The sequence below is a fragment of the Miniopterus natalensis genome, chromosome 11 (genome assembly GCF_054644295.1).
Source record: "Miniopterus natalensis isolate mMinNat1 chromosome 11, mMinNat1.hap1, whole genome shotgun sequence".
Classification (NCBI taxonomy): Eukaryota; Metazoa; Chordata; class Mammalia; order Chiroptera; family Miniopteridae; genus Miniopterus; species Miniopterus natalensis.
In genome coordinates this window covers 40,029,050-40,048,894 of record NC_142091.1, presented here as the reverse complement: position 1 = coordinate 40,048,894, position 19,845 = coordinate 40,029,050, and the positions used below count along the sequence as shown (strand labels likewise).

Here is a 19,845-nt window from a genome sequence, read left to right as displayed (position 1 = left end):
CAGTTCAGCTAGTTAGGATCTGATGGAAGGGCAGAGCAATCAGGTGGAGATGCTCAGTGGACAGATGGACATTCCACATGTAGGAAGTTCAGACTAGATGAAGGGATCAAGTGCAGAGAGGTGACAAAAGACAAACAGTCTTCTAGTTGAGAGGCTACAGAAGCCCTGGGCTGGCTCTAAGTGGTTGTCTAGCCTTGCACTGTATGACAGCTCTGTTAGGGAGCTCCTCCTTGCAGCTGCCACTCATTAAGCTTGGCTCTGTCTTAGCTTTGCCACTGAATGAATCTCCCCCCTCCCACTCACAGCCGTCCCCATGCCTACGTGTGGTCTCTCCTCTCAGGGCCAGATGACCCTATTGCCTTCAGCCTTTTCTCAGGGCACAGTTCCTCTTGTCTCCTTAGTGCCCTCCTCTGCACAGATTCTAAGAGCTCTGTCTACTCAGAAGGTAGTGTCTGCAATTGCCCTCCGTGGTCCAGAAGGGTCTGACTGGCAGAGGAACGAAGGAACGCAAGTGCCATTTCTTAACTTGGGACACAAGCCTTGAGGCCAACATCAAGCCATTTCATGGGCAGCCGAATGTTGTTAAGGGTCCCTCAGCAGCCCTACCCCTTCACCTATGCTGGCACTAAGTGGCCTGTTGTCTTGCTTTACATGACCAGACCAGAGTCTGCTTTATGTCACATCACCTGACAAACCATTTACACTCTTGGCCAAGTTCAGTGCTTGCTCTCAGGGGATAGTAATTAGGCCCGAAAGGGGAAATGATGACTGGGATGCAGTCCCTGAGGTTATTTGAAACATGCTTAGGAACTTCCTTAAGGCACACAGGAAAGCTGACCTGACTTCCAGGGCTGCTCCTAGGGGTGGGAAGTCTGAACAAAGGGAGGGAAGTGTTTGCTCTGTGGAATTTTTGCTCCTTGCTGGTCCCAAGTGCCCCTTGGAATGTGTTGTGAAAGCCCATCCACCTTCCTAACTCCTCCCCTTCTCTGGAGGGAACACTGCAAGACGGTTACTAAGGATACCAAGGAAACAAACTGTAGTTAATGTTGGTTACGAAATATTTACAGTTGCCCCAGTTGCCCCTCTTTTAGGCGCATGGTAGGTTTATTCTTGGTCTCCCTGTGATTGGGCAGGAACAGGGTATTAGTATGTCCAGTGAGTTGTGAGTGGAAGCAGAGGGTTCTACTTCAATGCTGAGCATTTAACTGTAGATGCAAGTCTTCCAGAATATTCCTTTCCCAAGCAACCAGCAATGTTCCATCGGGTGGTTGCTCTGCACTGGGGTCCGTGAGTGCCTGTAATGAGCAGAGCACTCCGCTACTACTGACCCACAGTGAACATGCAACATGAGGCAAAAATAAATCTTTGTTGTTTTAAACAACTGAAATTTGGGGTTATTACAACAGCGTAATATGTTTATCTTGACTGACACACAGACAAATGTATATTGAATGGAAACTTAGAAACCATCTAGTCCATTGTTTTCATTTCAAAGAGGTAAATGGAGCTTCAGTGAGGAAAAGTACTAGCCCAAGATCACCCAGTCAGTAAATGGTGGAGGTGGGATCACAACCCACAGCCTGTCTATCTCAGTCCAGTGACCTAAGTGCTTTTACTCAAGACACAGAGAATATTTGCCACTAGGTGGGACCTGCTACACTGAATCATCTAAGGGCACTTCAGCCAATTTGCCACAGGAGACTCCATGATGCTGGAAAGAGGATAAGAAAAGGTCAGGAACTAGCAATCCTTTCCTGTCACCATTCCTCTAGAACCTCAATGCTAACTTACTCTGGACCAAAGACAAGCCATATCATAACTCTGGGCTCCAGTTTCCCTAGAAGTAAAATGAGTCATTTGATTTCAGAGATTTAAAATGTTTGCCCCACAGCAGAGCCTCCAAGGAGTGTGCTCAGGAGGGAAGAAGGGACAGGCCAGTGAAGAAACAGGTCTTCTTCTCCTTCAACCAGAACCGCACTATTTTCCTCTGACTTATTTGGTGTGGCCTTGGTATGATTTCCCATCATTGGACTTGATGATTCCTGAGGTCCCTGCCATCTCTGAGATTTGTGACTCTAGTTCTTGGATTGTGCCAAGTAGCTCCTAAGTTACAGTTCGGTGGCTGGGAGGAGCAGAAAGCGGCCCTTTTTTTAGGGAATTCAAAAGTTTGGGTGAGAAGATGAAATTAAGATGAAGGTTTTTGGGGGTCTCAGACTGTATATGGTTCTCTGGAGTGTGTGTGGAGAGGAGGGGTCACAGAAAGGTTCTAGAGGAATGGTGACAGGAAAGGATTGCTTGATGAGGCTATAGAATACATGAGGCCTGGGGAAACAAAGCCTGGGCTGAAGAGTTTGTCTCACTTGCTCCCCTCCTATGAAGAGGACCTAAAGGTCCATCGCCTCAAAAATTAAATTTGAAGGTTAATCCTTAGAAGCAAAAAGTGGCTAAGGCTTCTTCCTGGTCACAACAGGAACAGATTCCTATTCTTATTGAGATTGGGAGTTGGATTTGTTTGAAACAGGCAATAATCACCTAAGAGGAAGTGTGAAGCCTGACACAATTTAATGAGTGAAAGACTGAATGCCTCACAGAGTGCCCACAGGCCTTTTCCTTTCTCTGAAACTTACCTTGGCTTCAGAAGTCCTTAGAAGCTTCATCACTTCCCCTTCTCGGGCATAATCCAAGGGTGTGTGTCCCATTTCATTCCTCTGTAGGGGGTTGGCTCCTGGCATGAGGAGGAGAAAGAGGTCATCAGAGGCTCTATGAGCAATCAGTGGGACCTCAGAGGTGGCTTGGACCCTGATATTAGTGTTACGAATGCCCATGGGAACATAGAACAACAGAAACCTAAGAGACTGTAGAATGGTGGGAAGAACATGTCAAGCTACTGAGAGGAGAGTTCTTAGTCCTCTCTGGTATAGAGGTCAGAGTATTGGGGCTCCCACATGTGCTGAAACATACTACACATACTACACACATAGATGTTACACACACACAGGTGTGCTGTGCACATACAAATACTCACAGCTAAATATGCTAACAAATGTGCCAAACACATAGATTAATATACCCTCACACCAATGCATGTCATTAAAATATTCCTGTTATGTCCTGGCTGGGTAGCTCAGTTGGTTAGGGCGTCATCCCAATACGCCAAGGTTGCAGGTTCGATTTCCGGTCAGGGCACATACAAGCAGCAACCAATGAATGTGTAAATAAGTGGAACAACAAGTTGATTTTTTTTTTCCTCTCTCTATCTAAAATCAATAAATGAAAATTTAAAAAAAATTCCTTTTATCCAACTCATTTGTATACAGATGAATATTTACTCATAAAAATCATATAAAAGGGTTCCTTTCTAAAGCACAGAATGTCCCAAATAACAATGAAAAGGCCCCCTTCTTTCTGCTCTCTGCTCCTGTCTCTCTTAATGCTCTTTTCTCTCTGGCACTTCATGCCTGCCAGTCGGCTGTGCAAGCCCAGAGTTCTGTTTGAGGCTCTTACCAATGCTAGTTGTTGGTGAGTGTGTGCATGTGGGCAGGCTTCCCTCCAATCATTAGTTCCTGTAATTTGAGGACATAGAACTTTAAGTATGACAAAAAGAAGGGGCTTGCTTGGGGCCATGCATCTACCTCCTCCCTCTTTTAAGTGCCAGCAGCTGTTGAGCCTATATAGTGTTTACTGTGTGCAAGGGCTTGGCAGTTATGAAGGAAAGGCTACTCTCCCCTAGGCTGTCAGAATCTCTTTTCCAAAACCCAGGTCTGAGCACCTCACTCCCTCTTCAAAAACTTCCATTCCATTCAATTTGGCAAGCCTTAAATGAGCAGGGCTTTGGGACACAGAAGAATCAGATCTGGCCCTGCTCCAAAGGCACTCCTCTCAAGACAGGAAGAGAGAAACATAAGAAAGCTGTGCCTTCAACAGGGCAGATGGTCAAGTACTATGTGTTAAAAGGAACATTCCTTGATCTTTCTTGCTAGGGAAGTGTTGTCTAGAAGTAAAGAAAGGTCAAGACTCAGCCTCTGCCATAAGGATGTAACTGACTGGCTGGGGACATTAAATACACAGACAAGACTGTGTCAGTGTGTCCTGCTGTTGTTTGTCGATGGACAGTAAAAATCAGCATCTCTCAATCCCAGACTGTGGAAACATTTATATCATGATATAAAACCATTCCTATAAAAGCTCTCTGCTTCTTAAAGGTCTATAAACTTATAAGCAATAGCAAGTATTTATTAAGCATTTACATGTGGCTGTCTTCCTGGGCTGCAGAGGAAAAGGTATGGGAAGAGGAGGGGAAAGGGCAGAGAGCAGAAAGTAGGATCCAGGCCAAGAAAACTTATTATGAATAAAAAAATTCATACTTTTATACACAACCCTATTTTCTAATAGGAATTTGCTACAAAATATACATATAGATTTAAATTGAGATATAATAATTCACAAATCTTTTTAAAGTATACAATTCAGTGGTTTTAAATATATTTACAAAGTAGTAAAACCATTACCACTATCTAATTTCCAGATCATTTTCATTATCTCAAAAAGAAATCCCATAACCATTATCCGAGGCCACCTCCTCCCCATTCCCCCCCACCCCAGCAACCACTGTCTACTTTCTGTCTCTAAAGATTTGCCTATACTTGACATTTCATATAAATGGGATCATACAATATGTGGCCTCTTGTGTCTAGCTTCTTTCACTTAGCATTATGTTTTCAAGGTCCATCCGTGTGGTAGCATGTATTACTCATGCTACCACATGAATGCAGCATGTACTCCATTCCTTTTTATGCCTGAATAATAGTCCATTGTGTGGATATACCACATGTTGTTTATCCATTCACCAGCTGATGGACATCTGGGTTGTTTTCCCCCTTTAGCCATTATGAATGCTGCTATGAATATCTGTGTACAAGTCTTTATATGGATGCACGTTTTCATATCTTTTGGACATATAACTAGAAGTGGTGATACCAGCCCCTGGTATTCACAAAGCACTTACTCTATGCCAGGCACTTTATATATATTATAGCATTTAATCCTAACAATCATCCTGAGGGTAGGAACTGTCCCATGCTACAGACATGAAAACTGGGTGCAGAGAAGTGAAATCAGTAGTCCAAGGTAAAAAAGCTGGTTATTTCCTTAGACCAGGAGTCAAACCCACCCCAGATTTTCTTAACTCCAGTTCTCCACACTTCCATCAGGGAGGTCATGACAAATTCCTGCTGAAAAATCCTTCAGTGGCTTTTCACTGCTTATAAGATAAAGTACAACAGTCCTAGTAAGGAGGGTGTCTTTGGTAGCCTCCAGGGGAGGCAGTCACTAAATATGGGCTGGAATGGAAGGGTGATCAGGGAGAGACCTCTAGAAAGGAAAGACAAGAATGGCAAAAAGAAGAAGAGAAATCGATAAGGAAGAGGGGGAAAATGGGAAAGAAGGGGAGGGGGAAGAGAAAGACAAGGTGAGAGAGAAAGACAGTGGGAGAACTGAGGGTGAGATGAACCGCTTCAAACAAGTGCTGTCAGTGATCTATATTTGCTTACAGAATGAAAAATGTGTGCCATAAACATTGGCCACTGAGTAATTTCTAGTACGAGCCGTGTCACTTCTCATAAAGAATGGGATGGGGACAGGTAGGACATCTCTGCACCTGGGCCAGTCAGCACAGAGATGCCTTTTAAGCAGTGCTGGGCCCATCTCCAGCCCAGGAAGCTCTCAGTCAGGCCCTGCCCCAGCCAATTCTAAGGGGGAAAGCCAGTAGAGTTTCCCCAAGGTTCTGGAGCCTCAGGGTAGCATGTCTGCTCCCACTTTAGGAAGGCTGAGGCAGGGGCACCATGGATAATGTCCATCTAGTATTAGCCCCCAGCCCCCACACTCTTGCTCTAATGCTCTGACTTGACTAATTGCTGTAATAATTGATAGAACCTGACTTCTACAACTGATCGATTTCACCTTCACGACCAACGGCCACAAACCATTACACTCCAATAAATAACCACGTTGGGCCTCACCCTCCTGCCCTCTCCGGGGGCATCAGGATGGCCCGTGCCCTGGCCTGACCTCCCCTTGCCTCCCACCCAGGGCCCCTCCAGGCCGAGCAGCTGGTCTAGAGGGTCAGGCCTCTGGGAGCAAGTGAGAGGGCTGGATGGAGGTGGGGAGTGCTAATCGCAGGCCATCCGTCACCTCCCACTGGCTGTCTGGGGCTGGGGCCAACACCTGGAGCACCCCAGGCAGTATAGTGCAGGACCCCTCCCCTCCTCTCCCTGCTCCAGATTAGTGTGTCCCAGCTTATAATATTTGATAAATAGCAGACTGGCTTCCTGGCAGCACTGCTGCGGCTGCGCCTGCCCGCTACAGCTGTGGAAGGTCACTCATTGGGGAAATATGTTTCTGTCAGTGGTATTGAAAAAAGTTTAGTGGAGTGACAGGCCTCAATTTTTCAAATTTTATTAACTCCATCCTCTTAACCATTTGTCTTGAATTCCTTCAGATTCTGAGGGATCTGTCAATAGGGCTTGGGCGAGGAAGGTAGGGTGTGGGGTGCATGGACATGGGCAGGTCCTGGTTGATAGGGTGACTGGCTTGGGTTTCCACCAAGGGCAAGGTAAGGCAGTGAAAATGGTGTTGGTGAGGAGAAGGCCTGGCCCACTGGGGCCCAGGAAGCCCACTGCTCTTCTCTGGCACAGCGTCTGCCTTTGATTTAACACAATCATATACTTCCCGAGAGGAAAAGACAGAACAGGTAGTCACCTTGACTTCCTTGAATGTGCCCAGAACCAAGCACCAAGCTCATGGCCCTTCAAGGGGTTTCCCCAACTAAACTAAGGGCAGATTCTTTTCATATGAGCCCCAATCTCTCTCTCCAACCCCACTCCCACCTTGGTCTTCCCGCAAATACCTGTTCATCTTTTAAGACCCAGTTCAGGCTTCTCCTCCAGGAAATCTTCCTTGTCTCCCTCCCACCCCAGGTTTGGTACCATCCTTTGTGCTCCCATGCGCCTTTCTGTTTCTGTCTTACTGCGCTAATCATGCTGTGTGAAAACCTTCTGTCTCCAACCAAGACTTAGAGCTCTTAGAAGCTAGGGACCATGTCTGGTCCACTGTTATATCCTTGTTACCCAGCACAGGGCCTAGCACTTAACAGGTATTCAATAACATTTACCAAACCAATGGACTTTGTATAGGTGCTATCTTCTGAGATGACACACAACATGGCTGTTCTCTCTGCCCCAGAAGAGCCTTCTGATAGCAAGTGCGTGACTATGCCCTCATTTCCTATAGGTCAGGTTAGCTCTAATATTCTTGATACTCTGTGGGTGGCAAGTGGGAAGGAAGTGGGTGGAGAGGCCCACTTGCCCATCCTGGGGAGAGTGATGAAATTAGTGTGTGGGGGGTGGGATTCAAATCTTCTCAGAGCTGGTAGGAATAGCTTATAAATTGGGGGGAGGGTGGGGGAGGAGGCTTGTTACTCCCTCCTCCCTTGACACTACCCTGTCTAGGCCCTCTGTCTACCTCTGTGAATATCAAAAAGGATAATGTGTATAAGAGGGCTTTAAAAAACACACAACAGTAATTGCCTTATACAAATATCTTAGGCTATTATTATCAATAATATTGGCATGCTCACCGCCCCCCAGCTTTGTCAGCTCCTCACCCACTCTGTCCCCCTACCCCACAGTTCTATCAGCCATCCTGGCCTTCCAGTGATTCAGGTCTCCCACACTGCAGTGCCCATGACCCTTCCCCTACATGCAGCTGGCTCCCAGCCCTGTAAAAGAGCTTTGGACAGGGAGCCGGCGGCAGTGCGAGTCACTCCTTGACTGTGTGATCTGGGGTACTTGCTATACTTCTCTGGTGGTATAATGATTGCTGCCCTGCCTACCTCCAGGGGTTTTTCTTCAGACTGAATAAGATAAAAAGCTCAAAAATGACTGAAAAAAGAATTGTATGGGCTGTATTATGTTCCTTGTAATAATTCACTCTCCCTCTCTATTTTGACTGCTAGCTCCTTTACCACCTTCATCCTGATTTTCACTGTTTCAACAGTCTGTTTACTATCTCCAGTTAGAAGCTTTTATTGAATATAAGGGAAATCTTTCCCATGATTAGAGATACAGAATAAGCTATTTTTGTTGTGTGTTTTTTTTTCTTTTTTAATCCTCACCTGAGGATATTTTTTTCCATTGCTATTGAGAGAGAGTGGAAGGGAGAGAGAGAGATATCGATGTGAGAGAGACACACAGATTGGATACTTCCTGATCTCAGCCTGACCCAGGGCCAGGGACTGAGGCTGCAACTGGGGTATGTGCCCTTGAATGGAACTGAAACCAAGACCCTTTGGTCCGCGGGCTGATGCTCCAACCACTGAACCAAACCAGCTAGGGAGTGAGCTATTCTTTTTGGTTGTGAGCTCCCATCAAGAAAGCAGTCAGAGAGAAAGAGAGAGACAATAATGCATCACATCAGAGAAGCCATGCACCTCCGGTCCCCACACTCCTGTTTGGGCCACTCCTCATGCTTGGAACCCCACCCCTTGTCTCTGATTATTCTTCAAGGGCCCCTTCTCTAAGAAGCCTCCCCCACTCTGCCAGCTCCCAGTGTTCTCCATCAGTCTCTGGGCTCTTGCTGTCCTTCCTGCTCCCTCCCTTTCCTGGGAATCCATCCCTGTTCATAGTTAGTCTGTATGTAGCTCCTCAGGTCAGAGATGGGCCAATTCCCCTCCTTATTCCCAGAGTCTGAAGGTGAGAGAGAAGAGCCCTGTCCACAATGCTGCAGGAAGCACAATAGAACTGGGAATAGAGTCTGGTATCCTGATGGCTTATCCCAAACTTTTCCCACAGACCACACCACTGAGCATTCTTAACATATGTAACACAGGTACATGTGCATCTGCACCAAGTCATGCCTCTCTGTAACCAAGAACCTTTACTGGGCACTTTACATGTCATACTCTGTGCCATCTACTTCCATGTATTTAATTCTTAACAATTTGGTGAACAAAGCAGGAGAGGTATTATATTTTTCATTTCACAGATGATTTAACTGAGTCTGGGAGAAAAGCAAGGTGAAAGGAAATGGGCTGACATTTGCTGGGTATAAGGTTTTATACATAGTGTCTGAATTATTCATCATACAAAAACTCTGAGAAAACAGGCTCAGAGACCTGAAATAATTTGCCCATGGTCACACAGCAAATAAGTAGTAAAGCTGAGATTTAAAGCAGGGATTTATTATAGTATTCTCTTTTTCATAGATGTATGGAATTTTTCATAATAAAAAGTTGTTTGTTCTTTAAAAAGAGGTCAGGTTTAGTTTTCCACTACATAATGCTACCTTCCAATGACTTAATGACTCAAAAAGAGGGAAAAATAATCTTTACCTTCCAGGGTGCTCAGATGCTCCAAAGCCAAGAGGTAGATTTGGGATAAACAGCTTTGTAGAAAGGGTACAAAATGGGGCTCCTTTTCCTCCCATCAGGACTTCCCTGTTTGGGGCCAGGTGAATCGTGATCCACATATACTGACCTCTTAGAAGGTCATCCAAAGTTCTAACTCTCCGATGGACATAGTAGAGTAGGACTAATTGCCTTCAGGTAGGCAGGTTTCTAAAGTTCATGGAATAGACAGCTACTGCCTCATGGCTAGATCCAGTCATTCCATTAAAACCCACTGAGTCAGGGCTGGGCAGACTGGTTCTTGCCCTTGAGCAGAACCCAAACTGGTGGGAGACAGACAGGGACACACAATGACAATACAGTGTAGTGTAGGGGGACAAGAAGATAAGGATGATGACCTACCACCATCACAAGAGAGCCACACATTCTGTAGTTGAAGAGATGGGAAATCATAGCATTAGCTGGAGAAGGGAAGAAGAATTAAGACAAAAAAGACTGGAGAAGCCTGGGGAAGGGAAGGTTAAAGCCCAAGGTTAAGAGACTGTGGGAGAGCATGAACTAGAACCCAGACCTTCCAGTCCAGGGCTCTTTTCATCCACCTGCACTGTCTGGGGCCCCCCTTCCGAGCTTTCAGTTCCAGTGCTGACCTGAAGGACTGGGCTACACTGGGCTGTTACTGTTCTCTTCAGTGGTGCCAAATCCCCTTTGCCCACCATTCATTCTGCAAAGCCCAGCTCCAATTTCCCCTACCTTTAAGTTTTCCTAAACCGCACCCATCTATATGGATCACTTCCTCCTTTAAACCCCTAAAGCACTTTTCTGATTACATACTTTTCATACATATGTGTCTTGTCTCCAGAATCAGAGCCTTACTAAAGATGCTTTGTGAATGGCTAGAAAAGGAAATGGTGATGATGGCTATGCATCAGGATGGGTTCAAAACAAGTCTTGCCAGGCTAAACTTATTCCCTTTGTTTATCAGGATTATTGTTTGCTCAATCAGGTGCAGTTAGGGCAAATGTGGACTTCATCAGACATTTGATGGGATGTCTCAGGATAACCCTGAAAACATGATGGAGAAAGGTGAGCTGGATGCCAGGAGAGTATGAAGTGTTAGTAAGTGACTAGCTGACTAACCAGTTCTGGGGCCAGGGTCGGTGGGGCAGGGGTGTGTGGAGTGGCAGCGGGGGTGCAGTGACTGACAGACCAGAGGTGACCTGGAAGGAAGTTTCCAGTGGCAACAAATACGCTTAGTCCTATTCAGCTTGTTTGTCCCTGACACAGATTATGACAGTGATGATCTGTTCATCAGATCTGCAGATATCAGATTAAGGTGGGAAGGATACCAAATACACCTGGTGGAAGATTGACATTAAAAGCGGAAACCAATGAGATGAAAATTAATGGAGATAAATGGGTTTTGGAAGAGAGACAAAGTGAAGATTGTTCTGGGAAGAGTGATCAAGATAGAAAAGCATTTAGAGCCATGTGAGAATAATGGTTTCAGGAACTGGAGGTTTAGGCCGGAGAACAGATAGGTCAGGAGAACATGACTGCATTTTCAGGTACTTGAAGAGTCATCATGTGGAACAGGGATTCGATTCATTCTACATAAGCTCAATGATAAAATTAAGACCCTTGGAAGCAGATTTTGGCTGAATATAAGAAATTTCTAATCATTAGAACTTCCAAAGACAGAAGCTGAGTAACCTCAGGAACAAATGAGTTCCCCCGCACTGAAATGCCCAAGTACTGAGTAGATGATCACTTGGTAGGTCTGCTACTCACACATCAGTTTACAGAGGTTTTTCAAGATTGTTAATTTGTGTTTGTTCATTCATTCAAAGATACTTTTTGAGATCCTTCTATGCATCCACCATGCTAGGGATTCAAAAGCTAGTAAGAAGATACCGCCCCTGCTCTAAAGGAGCTCCTTGATCCTGCTGGGAGGAAATGGAAAAGTATATTTCTAGAGTATCTTTAGTTTGATTATAGGCCTCAGCACAGGAAGGTTGGCTTCAGCTTAGGTTAAATCAAGGTGTTCCTGTGGAAACTCAAACACATATTTGGATACTAAAGGCCATAAAGAGTTTAATCAAGGCAAAATTACTTGCTTAAACCAACTATTGGCTGTGGGAATACAAGTGTACACTGAAACACAATTTGTGATTTTTTTTGTGCATGGTACTTCACTCTTACTGTCTGAATTTGGTCTTTGCCTGGGACTTGTAAGACAATCTGTAGGTACATAAACAAGTGGCTGTGGTGTCAGGGTGAAGTGATTTAGCCAGCAGGGCTACCCAACTCTCCATTTCTTACCCACCCTATGGGGACTGTTTCAGCACAGACATAAACATGCTCCTGCCGTTACCTTATTGCACTCGTCACATGGGGAGGCTAGAAGGCTTGATTCAGGGATATGATTGGATTTTAAATCCCAGTCTCACAGGATTTTAATTACTGGTCTGGGGCAGCAGGGATAGGCGCTGGCTGCCTTTGGATGGAGGAGGTCGATACGCCACTCCACAACATATTGAGCCACAATGCCTGCAGACTCTATTGCTCTATTTAATCATCTTTTGCAAAATTTACAGTGGAACAGGAGAGATCAATACGGAATTTATCACATTCTCTTGTAAATATGAGCCAGGAAAGAGTTCCAGGCAGTTTGTTACTGAGTGGGAGGGAACATGTCTGTGTACAGCTGGGCACTGGGAGATGAGACAAAATCTATTCTTCTTGGCATAAGCTACAGGTGCTCAGCCAGTCCCCCTTAAGCCTGAGGTTCAATGGAAGAACACTGATTCATTCATTCATCCCATCAACCAACCAACATTCCAGAGCACCTATTTTATGCCAGACCCTGCGTAGGCTCTGAGGATACTGACTGGAATTTTGCTCCTGAGATCGTAGTCACAGATATACCACAATAGTGCAACTACTTAACAGTTGTGAAACCTGGGCAAGTTACTTAACAGTCTAGTGCACTTATTTATGTAGGTAATAACAGTATTAAACTCAGAGTCATTTTAAGTATTAAAAGACATAAAAGCCTTAGTGCAGAGCTTGATACATATAGTAAGGACTCAATAAATGATAGTTATTGTTATTTTTACTATATTTACCATTATTAAACATTCCTTCTTTTTTTTATATATATATATCTTTATTGATTTCAGAGAGAGTAAAGGAGAGGGAGAGAGAGATAGAAACATCAATGATGAGAGAGTCATTGATCGGCTGCGAGCCTGCAACCCAGGCATGTGCCCTGACCTGGAATCGAACCCCGATCGCCTGGATCCCAGGTCAACGCTCAACCGCTGAGCCACGCCCGGCTGGGCAGCATTCCTTCTTATGGCCCGTCTCACCAATGGTGTACATGCAGAAATGGGGTACTGAGCAGAGAGCCAGCCACCCCATCTAGCAGACAGAAAGGAGACAGGGGTGGCCTTCCACAGGTTAGAGACCTGGCCAGGGCTATTGGCAGCAGAATCAAAGGGGCAGGGGGTAGAGGATGTGTGAGAAGACATATATTAAGCTCTGTTTTTTCAAAGCTTCAGTTGTAATCTTTAAAACAATAAAACAGTTTCCCAAAATTGCTGTGGGGAAACATAGTGAGAAGTGATTCTTTATGTGTGGGCAAACCAGGGAAAGTTACACAAAAGAGACATAATGAGTTGGCTCTTGAAAACTAAGTAAAAGTCTGATAAGTGGAGAAAAGTGAACGAGCAAAGGTTTGGAGGCAGGAAAAACTCCAGTCTAGGGAGCAGGCAGTTGAGTGAACCTGTAGCAGAGACAGTTCTTGTCTCCCCAGGACCACTTGGAGAAAGGACGGCAGAAGATTCATGGTGGGCTGCAGAGACTTGCATGAGGGATTAGAAATCTGGGCTCATCTCACAGGCACTGGGAACTGCTGAAGGTTTTTAAACAGGTGAAAGGGTTTTGCGGGCTAGAGGCTAGTTTGAAGGGGAGCCTAGAGATAAGGAGACCAACAAAAAGGCTGTTAATATTAGTCTAGGTGAGAGTGATAAAGTCTGAATTTGGTCCCCTCTATAGTGAGGACAGTGGAGATAGGATCGACTTGAGAGAAAATTCTAAGAAAGATGGGCTTATTGGAAAATGATGGTGTAGTCAATTGACTTACTTATAATACACTCTTGTTTGGATGACTGTAGATGATGATGCCATTCACTAAACAGGGAATTCGAAAGGAAGCCTGAGGAGGGCTGGGTTTGGATACATAGAGTAGGAGATGCCTACAGAATATTAAGCACCAGTAGAATACCGGAGACATGAAAACGCCTAATTTGTTCTAAGACAAATATGCAGGCCAGTCTGGCTGTAGACAAGGGGTGGTACAAAAGCATGGAAATAAATGTTCAAAAATATTTCACATACAGAATTAGGTGGGGAAAAGGGCAAAAGCAAAAACTCCTGTCCAGGATTTCTGTTCAATGCAAACCTAAGGTGTGGGTCTTCTAGATGAGGGACAATGCTCTAAATAGTAAGTGACACAGGCACTGCAAGTATAAGGATTGTCAGCTCAGTTTCATTTTGGGCAAGTTTCCTGGAAGTCATGGGCTTTCAGAAGGCCAGCCCCATTTCTCCTCTCCCTACAATCCAGCACAGATTATCCCCAGAGGTGGCAGCAAGCTCTGTGACCAGAAAGCAACTGGAGCAGTTGTCAGCAGCAAGGGAAAGGCTCTGAAAAAGGCGAGTTCAAAGTGGACTATAATAAGAGCCTGGGTCCCTGGGCTTCTGCACCCCCTGCCCCCTCCTGCAAATGACAGCTGAGACCAAGGCAGCTGAGCCTGGGGTCTGGCCTGAATTTAGCAGTCATAATTATACTTGTGACGTCTGAGGCAGAGCCACAGTCTCTGCAGAAGGCGACAGCTTTTGTTCATGCACTGAAAACACATCATCTTCAAACATGCTAATCTCATGTCTGCTTCCATCTAACAACATTGAAGGGAGGCTGAGGAAAGGGCACACAATGCCCACACATCTGGCTAATTCAGTTACAAGGCCAATCAATCTTGATGGGTTGTCTATAAAACACCAGCCACCCCTAAGGACTGAGATGACCAGATGTTTAAGCTTCTGTTGACCAATCCTAGCCTAATGTCCATAGCAAGGAAGAGGGGTTATCAAGAGATGGCTTATGCTTCTACTCACGTCTATTCCCAAAGCTACATAAAGCCTTCTGCTTGGATGAGAAGAACATTAAAGTGGTGGCTAAGCCAGGCTCATTGGAATACTCACATAAACAGACTTTCACTTAAGGAGGACAGGAGGTTTTATTTACAGTTCGCTTTGAGAACACTTGCAGAAACAGGAACCAATAAAATAATTTCGCTAACAGCGCTTCCCAGTATAGCGAGAATCAGGGGTAGAGGGGGAGTATCTTTAGCTATGATATTAAATTGCCACAGGCTACAGTACTGGGCACAGGAAACGTTCATCTGCTGATGCCTTCTTTTCATCCCCCGCCCCAACCAAGGTTGAAGGAATTGCTCACCTCCCTCATAAAACTGTTTTTTTTTGTTTTTTTTTAAAAAAAGAGGCCACTGCCAAGAAGGACTCCTTCAATTAACGCTTTTTCCTTTATGCCCAACCACAGCTACCAGGCAACAGTCACCAAAAATAAAAGTGGAAGAGTAGTGGGGAGATTAGGAGAAAGGAGAGGACAGGGAGTAGACTTATAGTCTATACCAAGAGGACCATTCTGCACTCAGAGCTTCTTGCTGGTGCTCATGATTCCTTCCCTCCCCCCGCAAGAGTGTTTTTCCCTAATTAATTCTAAGGACTTTACCATGTTTTCTCAGAGTTGTGGCTGCATCATAAGCCACATAAATAGACTTGGGTAAAGAAAAACTCCAATTTTTTAGAAAGAGGTGAGAGAAAAGCAAAAATTAAAAATGAGGTCTTTGTTGTGATAGCCTGTGCCCAGAACAGTACCTGGTACTCAGGAGTTTAAGAAATACTTGCTGGTTGAAAAATTACACCCCAGTTATGATGGAACTGGGCTGTGTTCCTTCAATAGTATTGTCTCTGGCAACACTATGAACAAAATCCCCAGAGATCAGGAGAATCTTCTCTCAGCCTGAACAAGCAGGGAGGAAGTGGGGTTTGGGGGTGAGGGTGTGGACTTCATTGCCACACCCAGCAACTTCTTCCTTTTCCTCATGGCTGCAGTAATCAATGCTGCTGACCAATCCTGCCTCCTATTGATTCTCTTCTACTTTGATTTCCATTATACACAATACTTATGATTGTCTCCTTTGCAGGTTCCTGTTCATTCTTCTGTCCCGAGTTATGAGTGACATCCCGTCCCTTTCTTTCTGTATGTGTTCTGCTTTAAAAAATAGTTCCAATTTGCACATTTTAAACTACCCTAGTGGTTCTTAATCCTAACTGTGTATTAAGATTATACATCAATCCAAAGTGGAAGAAAATATTTGCAATATATATTACACATAGAGGGCTAATATCCTTAACATGTAAAAAACTTTTAAAAAATCAAGAGGAAAAACAAAGACCAAAGTCCTAGAAAATGGACAAAAACACCACAAAAGGAGATATAAAATGGCTCTTAAATATATGAAATGATGTTCAGTTTCACTCATAATAAGAGAATCAAACTGAAACTATACCAAGATACTACATCTCACCTGTAAGATTGCAAAAATCCAAAAGCTTGACACTACACTCTGTTAGAGAGGCTGTGAGAAAATAGGTGCTTTCATACATTGCTAGTGGGAATGCAAAATGGAACAATTTCTGTGGAGGAGAAATTCACAATATCTAACCTAAGGACATATGCACTTACCCTTTGACCTTTAGAATAAAGACACACCTCCAACAATCCCAAAATATACACATAAGAGGTTATTCATTTTATCATGATTTGTAACTGCAAAACATTGGGAACTTCAATGTCCAAGCATAGAACACAGAACACATGCACAGAATGGAGTACTATGCAGCTGTAAACAAGAATGAGGAAGAGTTCTATGAACTGATATGGTTTCCAAGAAATATGGTTAAGTAAAAAAAAAACACTAAACTGCAAAATAGCATATTCTGTGTAGGAAGAAAGGGAAAACAAGAAAACATACATTTGCTTATATAAAGAAACACAGAAAGGATAAACCAGAAAAGAATAAAACTGGTTATCACAAGGGGTCGGAGCTCCCTGAGGGGAGCAAGAAAAAGTTAAAAGAGATACAGGAGGAAGTTTTACTTCTCTGAGTATGCCTTTCTGTAATTTTTAGTAAAAATTAATGTTCTATATATTCAAACAACAAAAATAAAACACGGATAGGCAAGGAAGAGAAACTCATACTGAAAGCACATTTAAAAGTTTAACCTGACTGTATTTCAAATGAGTAACACAAACACCTAAAAGGGGGGACACCCGAGTAACTTCTGAACCTAGCATCTGAGTATATCCCCGTGGCCTTCGATGTATTAAGATGAGGACAGCAAACAAATGCTGACCTGAATTCTTGTCAGGAGGTTTGCTTTCTATGGGGGAAGCAAGTCTGAAGTTTTTTTAGAAGTATTATGGGATTAAGCAAATGGGTAAATGAATCAGTGCTGTTTGCAGCCAGCATTCTCACTACGGGAGAAGGGATATACAATGGAATGTGCGAAGACAAGAAAGAACCCTGTAGGGATGGACTGGAATGGGAGGTACTGGTGTTCAGGATTTCTATAATATGTATGTGCATATGCATATGTTTATCCAGGTATGTGTATCTTGAAATGGATGTGTATACTTACGTATATATGCCTATATATATTTCTTGGCTCTGTCAATAGAAGGGGTAATGACCACACCTGGTACTCAGCTTTCAGAGTAACACAACTGCCCACTAAAAAGCTTTAAAGCTCCTCAGAGAAATGGCTGACTTCAGGGGTGCAGCAAGGTGGATATAAGACTGAAGCATATTGTTATGCCAGAAAATATGGAAATGCTAAAAAAAAAAAAAAAAAAAGATGGGGGGTTATGCTACACTGGCCAAACATGAAACAATTTTAGCACCAACACAACAAAGAACAGTACTGAATTATAGAACATTAAAGCAAGAGTGTTCATGAGCACACTTTGACATTAAGTAGATAAGTAGGGAAGAAGGGTTCTTGTTGACTGTAGGACGCCAGGTACCAACTGATCACTGTGAAATGAGCGCTGGGGCTGGGAAAGATAGAAAATATTCATTTTCCAACCACCATATAAAGATTGGTTCAGGAAAGAATCATCAATGGATGCTGAGTACAGGGGGAAATTTTGATGAGTAGCAGGATATTTGCATGACCTTAAAAAGTGTTTTCCCCAAGACTATTTATTCATTAATTTCAAGGGGAAAAGTAATATACAGTGGAGAAACTAGGCAATCCTTAGGTCAGAGACAGAGGGTGAGAGTAAGGCTTTTCACTGAAAACCCTTTTGAATTTTGTACTATGTGCAAGCGTTAACTATTCAACACAGAAAGGAAAATAAAACATTTACAAAATATCTCAGACTGTAGTAAGCAGAATAATGGACCCCCAATGATGTGCACATTCTAAGTCCTGGAACCTGTGAATATGTTAAATTACTCGGCAAAGGGGAATTAAGGTTGCAGAGAGAATTAAGGTTGCTCATCACCTGGCTCTGAGATGGGAAGATTACCTTGGATTATCCAGGAGGGACAATATACTCATAGGAGTCCTTATAAGTGAAAGAAGGAGGCAAAAGAGTCAGTGTCAGAGTGATGAAATGTGAGAAAGACTCCAAGCCAGACTTACTGCTGGCTTGAAGACGGAAGAGGGCTGCAAGACAAGGAATGCGGGCAGCCTCTAGAAGCTGGAAGAGGCAAGAAAACAGATTCTCTGAGTCTCCAAAAAGGAATGGAACTCTACAGATACCTTGATTTTAGTCCAATGAGACCTATTTCAGACTTATCTACAGAACTGTAAGATAATAAATGTAGGTTGTTTTAAGCCACTAAATTTGTGATAATCTGTTTACAGCAGCAATAGGGAGGATACATAAGAAAAGTTACAGTGGTTGCCTCTGAGGAGGACTAGGAATGTGGGAGACTTTCTTTCCCCTATATATCTATCCTCTGTACTGCTCAAAAAAATTTTTTTATCTTGTACATTTTTAAAAGTGAAAAGCACTAAAGTCACTAAACAAACAACAGTCAGTCACTTCAGGAGCTCTCTACTGACTTCAAAGTTAGGCACAAGTCCTCTGGCTCACCCCTAAGGCCCTCCACACTCAGGCCTCCCTACCCACAATCTAGCAGGTGGCCAGTTCCTTCCAGGTCTCTAATGTACAAGGCTCATTTCTGTTGCTGTCTCACCTGAAAAGCTTTTCTCCTTCCCCTTGCCTGTTTGAATTCTCCGTGTCGTTCGGGGCCTGCCTCTAGTCCCCCTCCTTCACGAAGCCTTCTACAATGTCAGCAATGATCTTTCCCCTCCTTATTCATTGCACTTGCTTATTCTGGCCTTTGCTTACGTTTAATTTAGAGTCCTGTTACCTACCATTCAGTGCTGTTCTCAGCATGCTTTTTGTATGGGCCTTTTCACCAAACTAGCACACTACAGGGTGCAATCTGAAGGAAGGGCCTGTATCTTTTTCTTTTTTATTTCCTGTAATGCCTACTGCCCATTTATAAATTAATTTATTCTACAAATATTTACTGAGTACCTATCATGTGCTAAGGATAGTGCAAGGTGCTAGGAATATAAGCACTGCAGATCCAGACTACCTTCAGGGAACACATTGTGTGGAGGAGAGATCTATTAATCAAATAGCCAAATAACTACATGTTGTGGTAAGTGTGATAAAGTTACACAAGACGCTTTAAGAGCATATATGGGAGGAACCTAGAAGAAGGATGTTGTTGGTCAGCTATAGGAAAATAATAGTTGCTGAATAAATATGAGTACTTAGATTTGCAATTAGATAAATCAGAGGGCAATTATTCAGCCAGAATCACAAAATATGAAAATGGAAGGGAACTTTGAGATTGCAGTCCAACTATCTAATTTTACAGATGGGGAAAATGAGGTTCAGTGAGGCGCAAGGGGGCTTATTCAAGGTCCAAAAGCAAGGACGAGTTTGTGCCAGGTCGCCTGACCAGTACTTCCCTCCACACAGGGTTCAGTACTTCAAAGGAGTTTCTGAAGAATTCCTAAAGTAGCAAGCTCCCTTCTTCTGCTACATTTAAAAGAATTCATTTCTTAAATGATGTTCAGGAAGGAGTCTGTGGCATAAACCTACAGAGCACCTCTGCTGTGTTCCTGCCAGGACACTGCCAAGCCTCTGTGTATTAATGCTAGGAGCAAACTCCTTTTGAGAAGGATTCTAGCCTATCTGACCTTGGGATGGACCTTTGCTGCTATTTGTAAACCCTGACCTTCAGGCTGATGTTCCTCTCCTTAAAGCTACA

General features: G+C 43.7%; 1 protein-coding gene across 1 annotated transcript in view; it reads right to left on the bottom strand.

Annotated features, from left to right (window-relative positions):
- CLPB (ClpB family mitochondrial disaggregase) overlaps positions 1-19,845 on the bottom strand; it is a 135,450-nt gene that overhangs the window by 33,822 nt on the left and 81,783 nt on the right. The window contains exon 6 of the mRNA XM_016208489.2: positions 2,628-2,725. Coding sequence (XP_016063975.2) covers positions 2,628-2,725 — 98 coding nt within the window. The remainder of the gene's footprint in view (positions 1-2,627; positions 2,726-19,845) is intronic.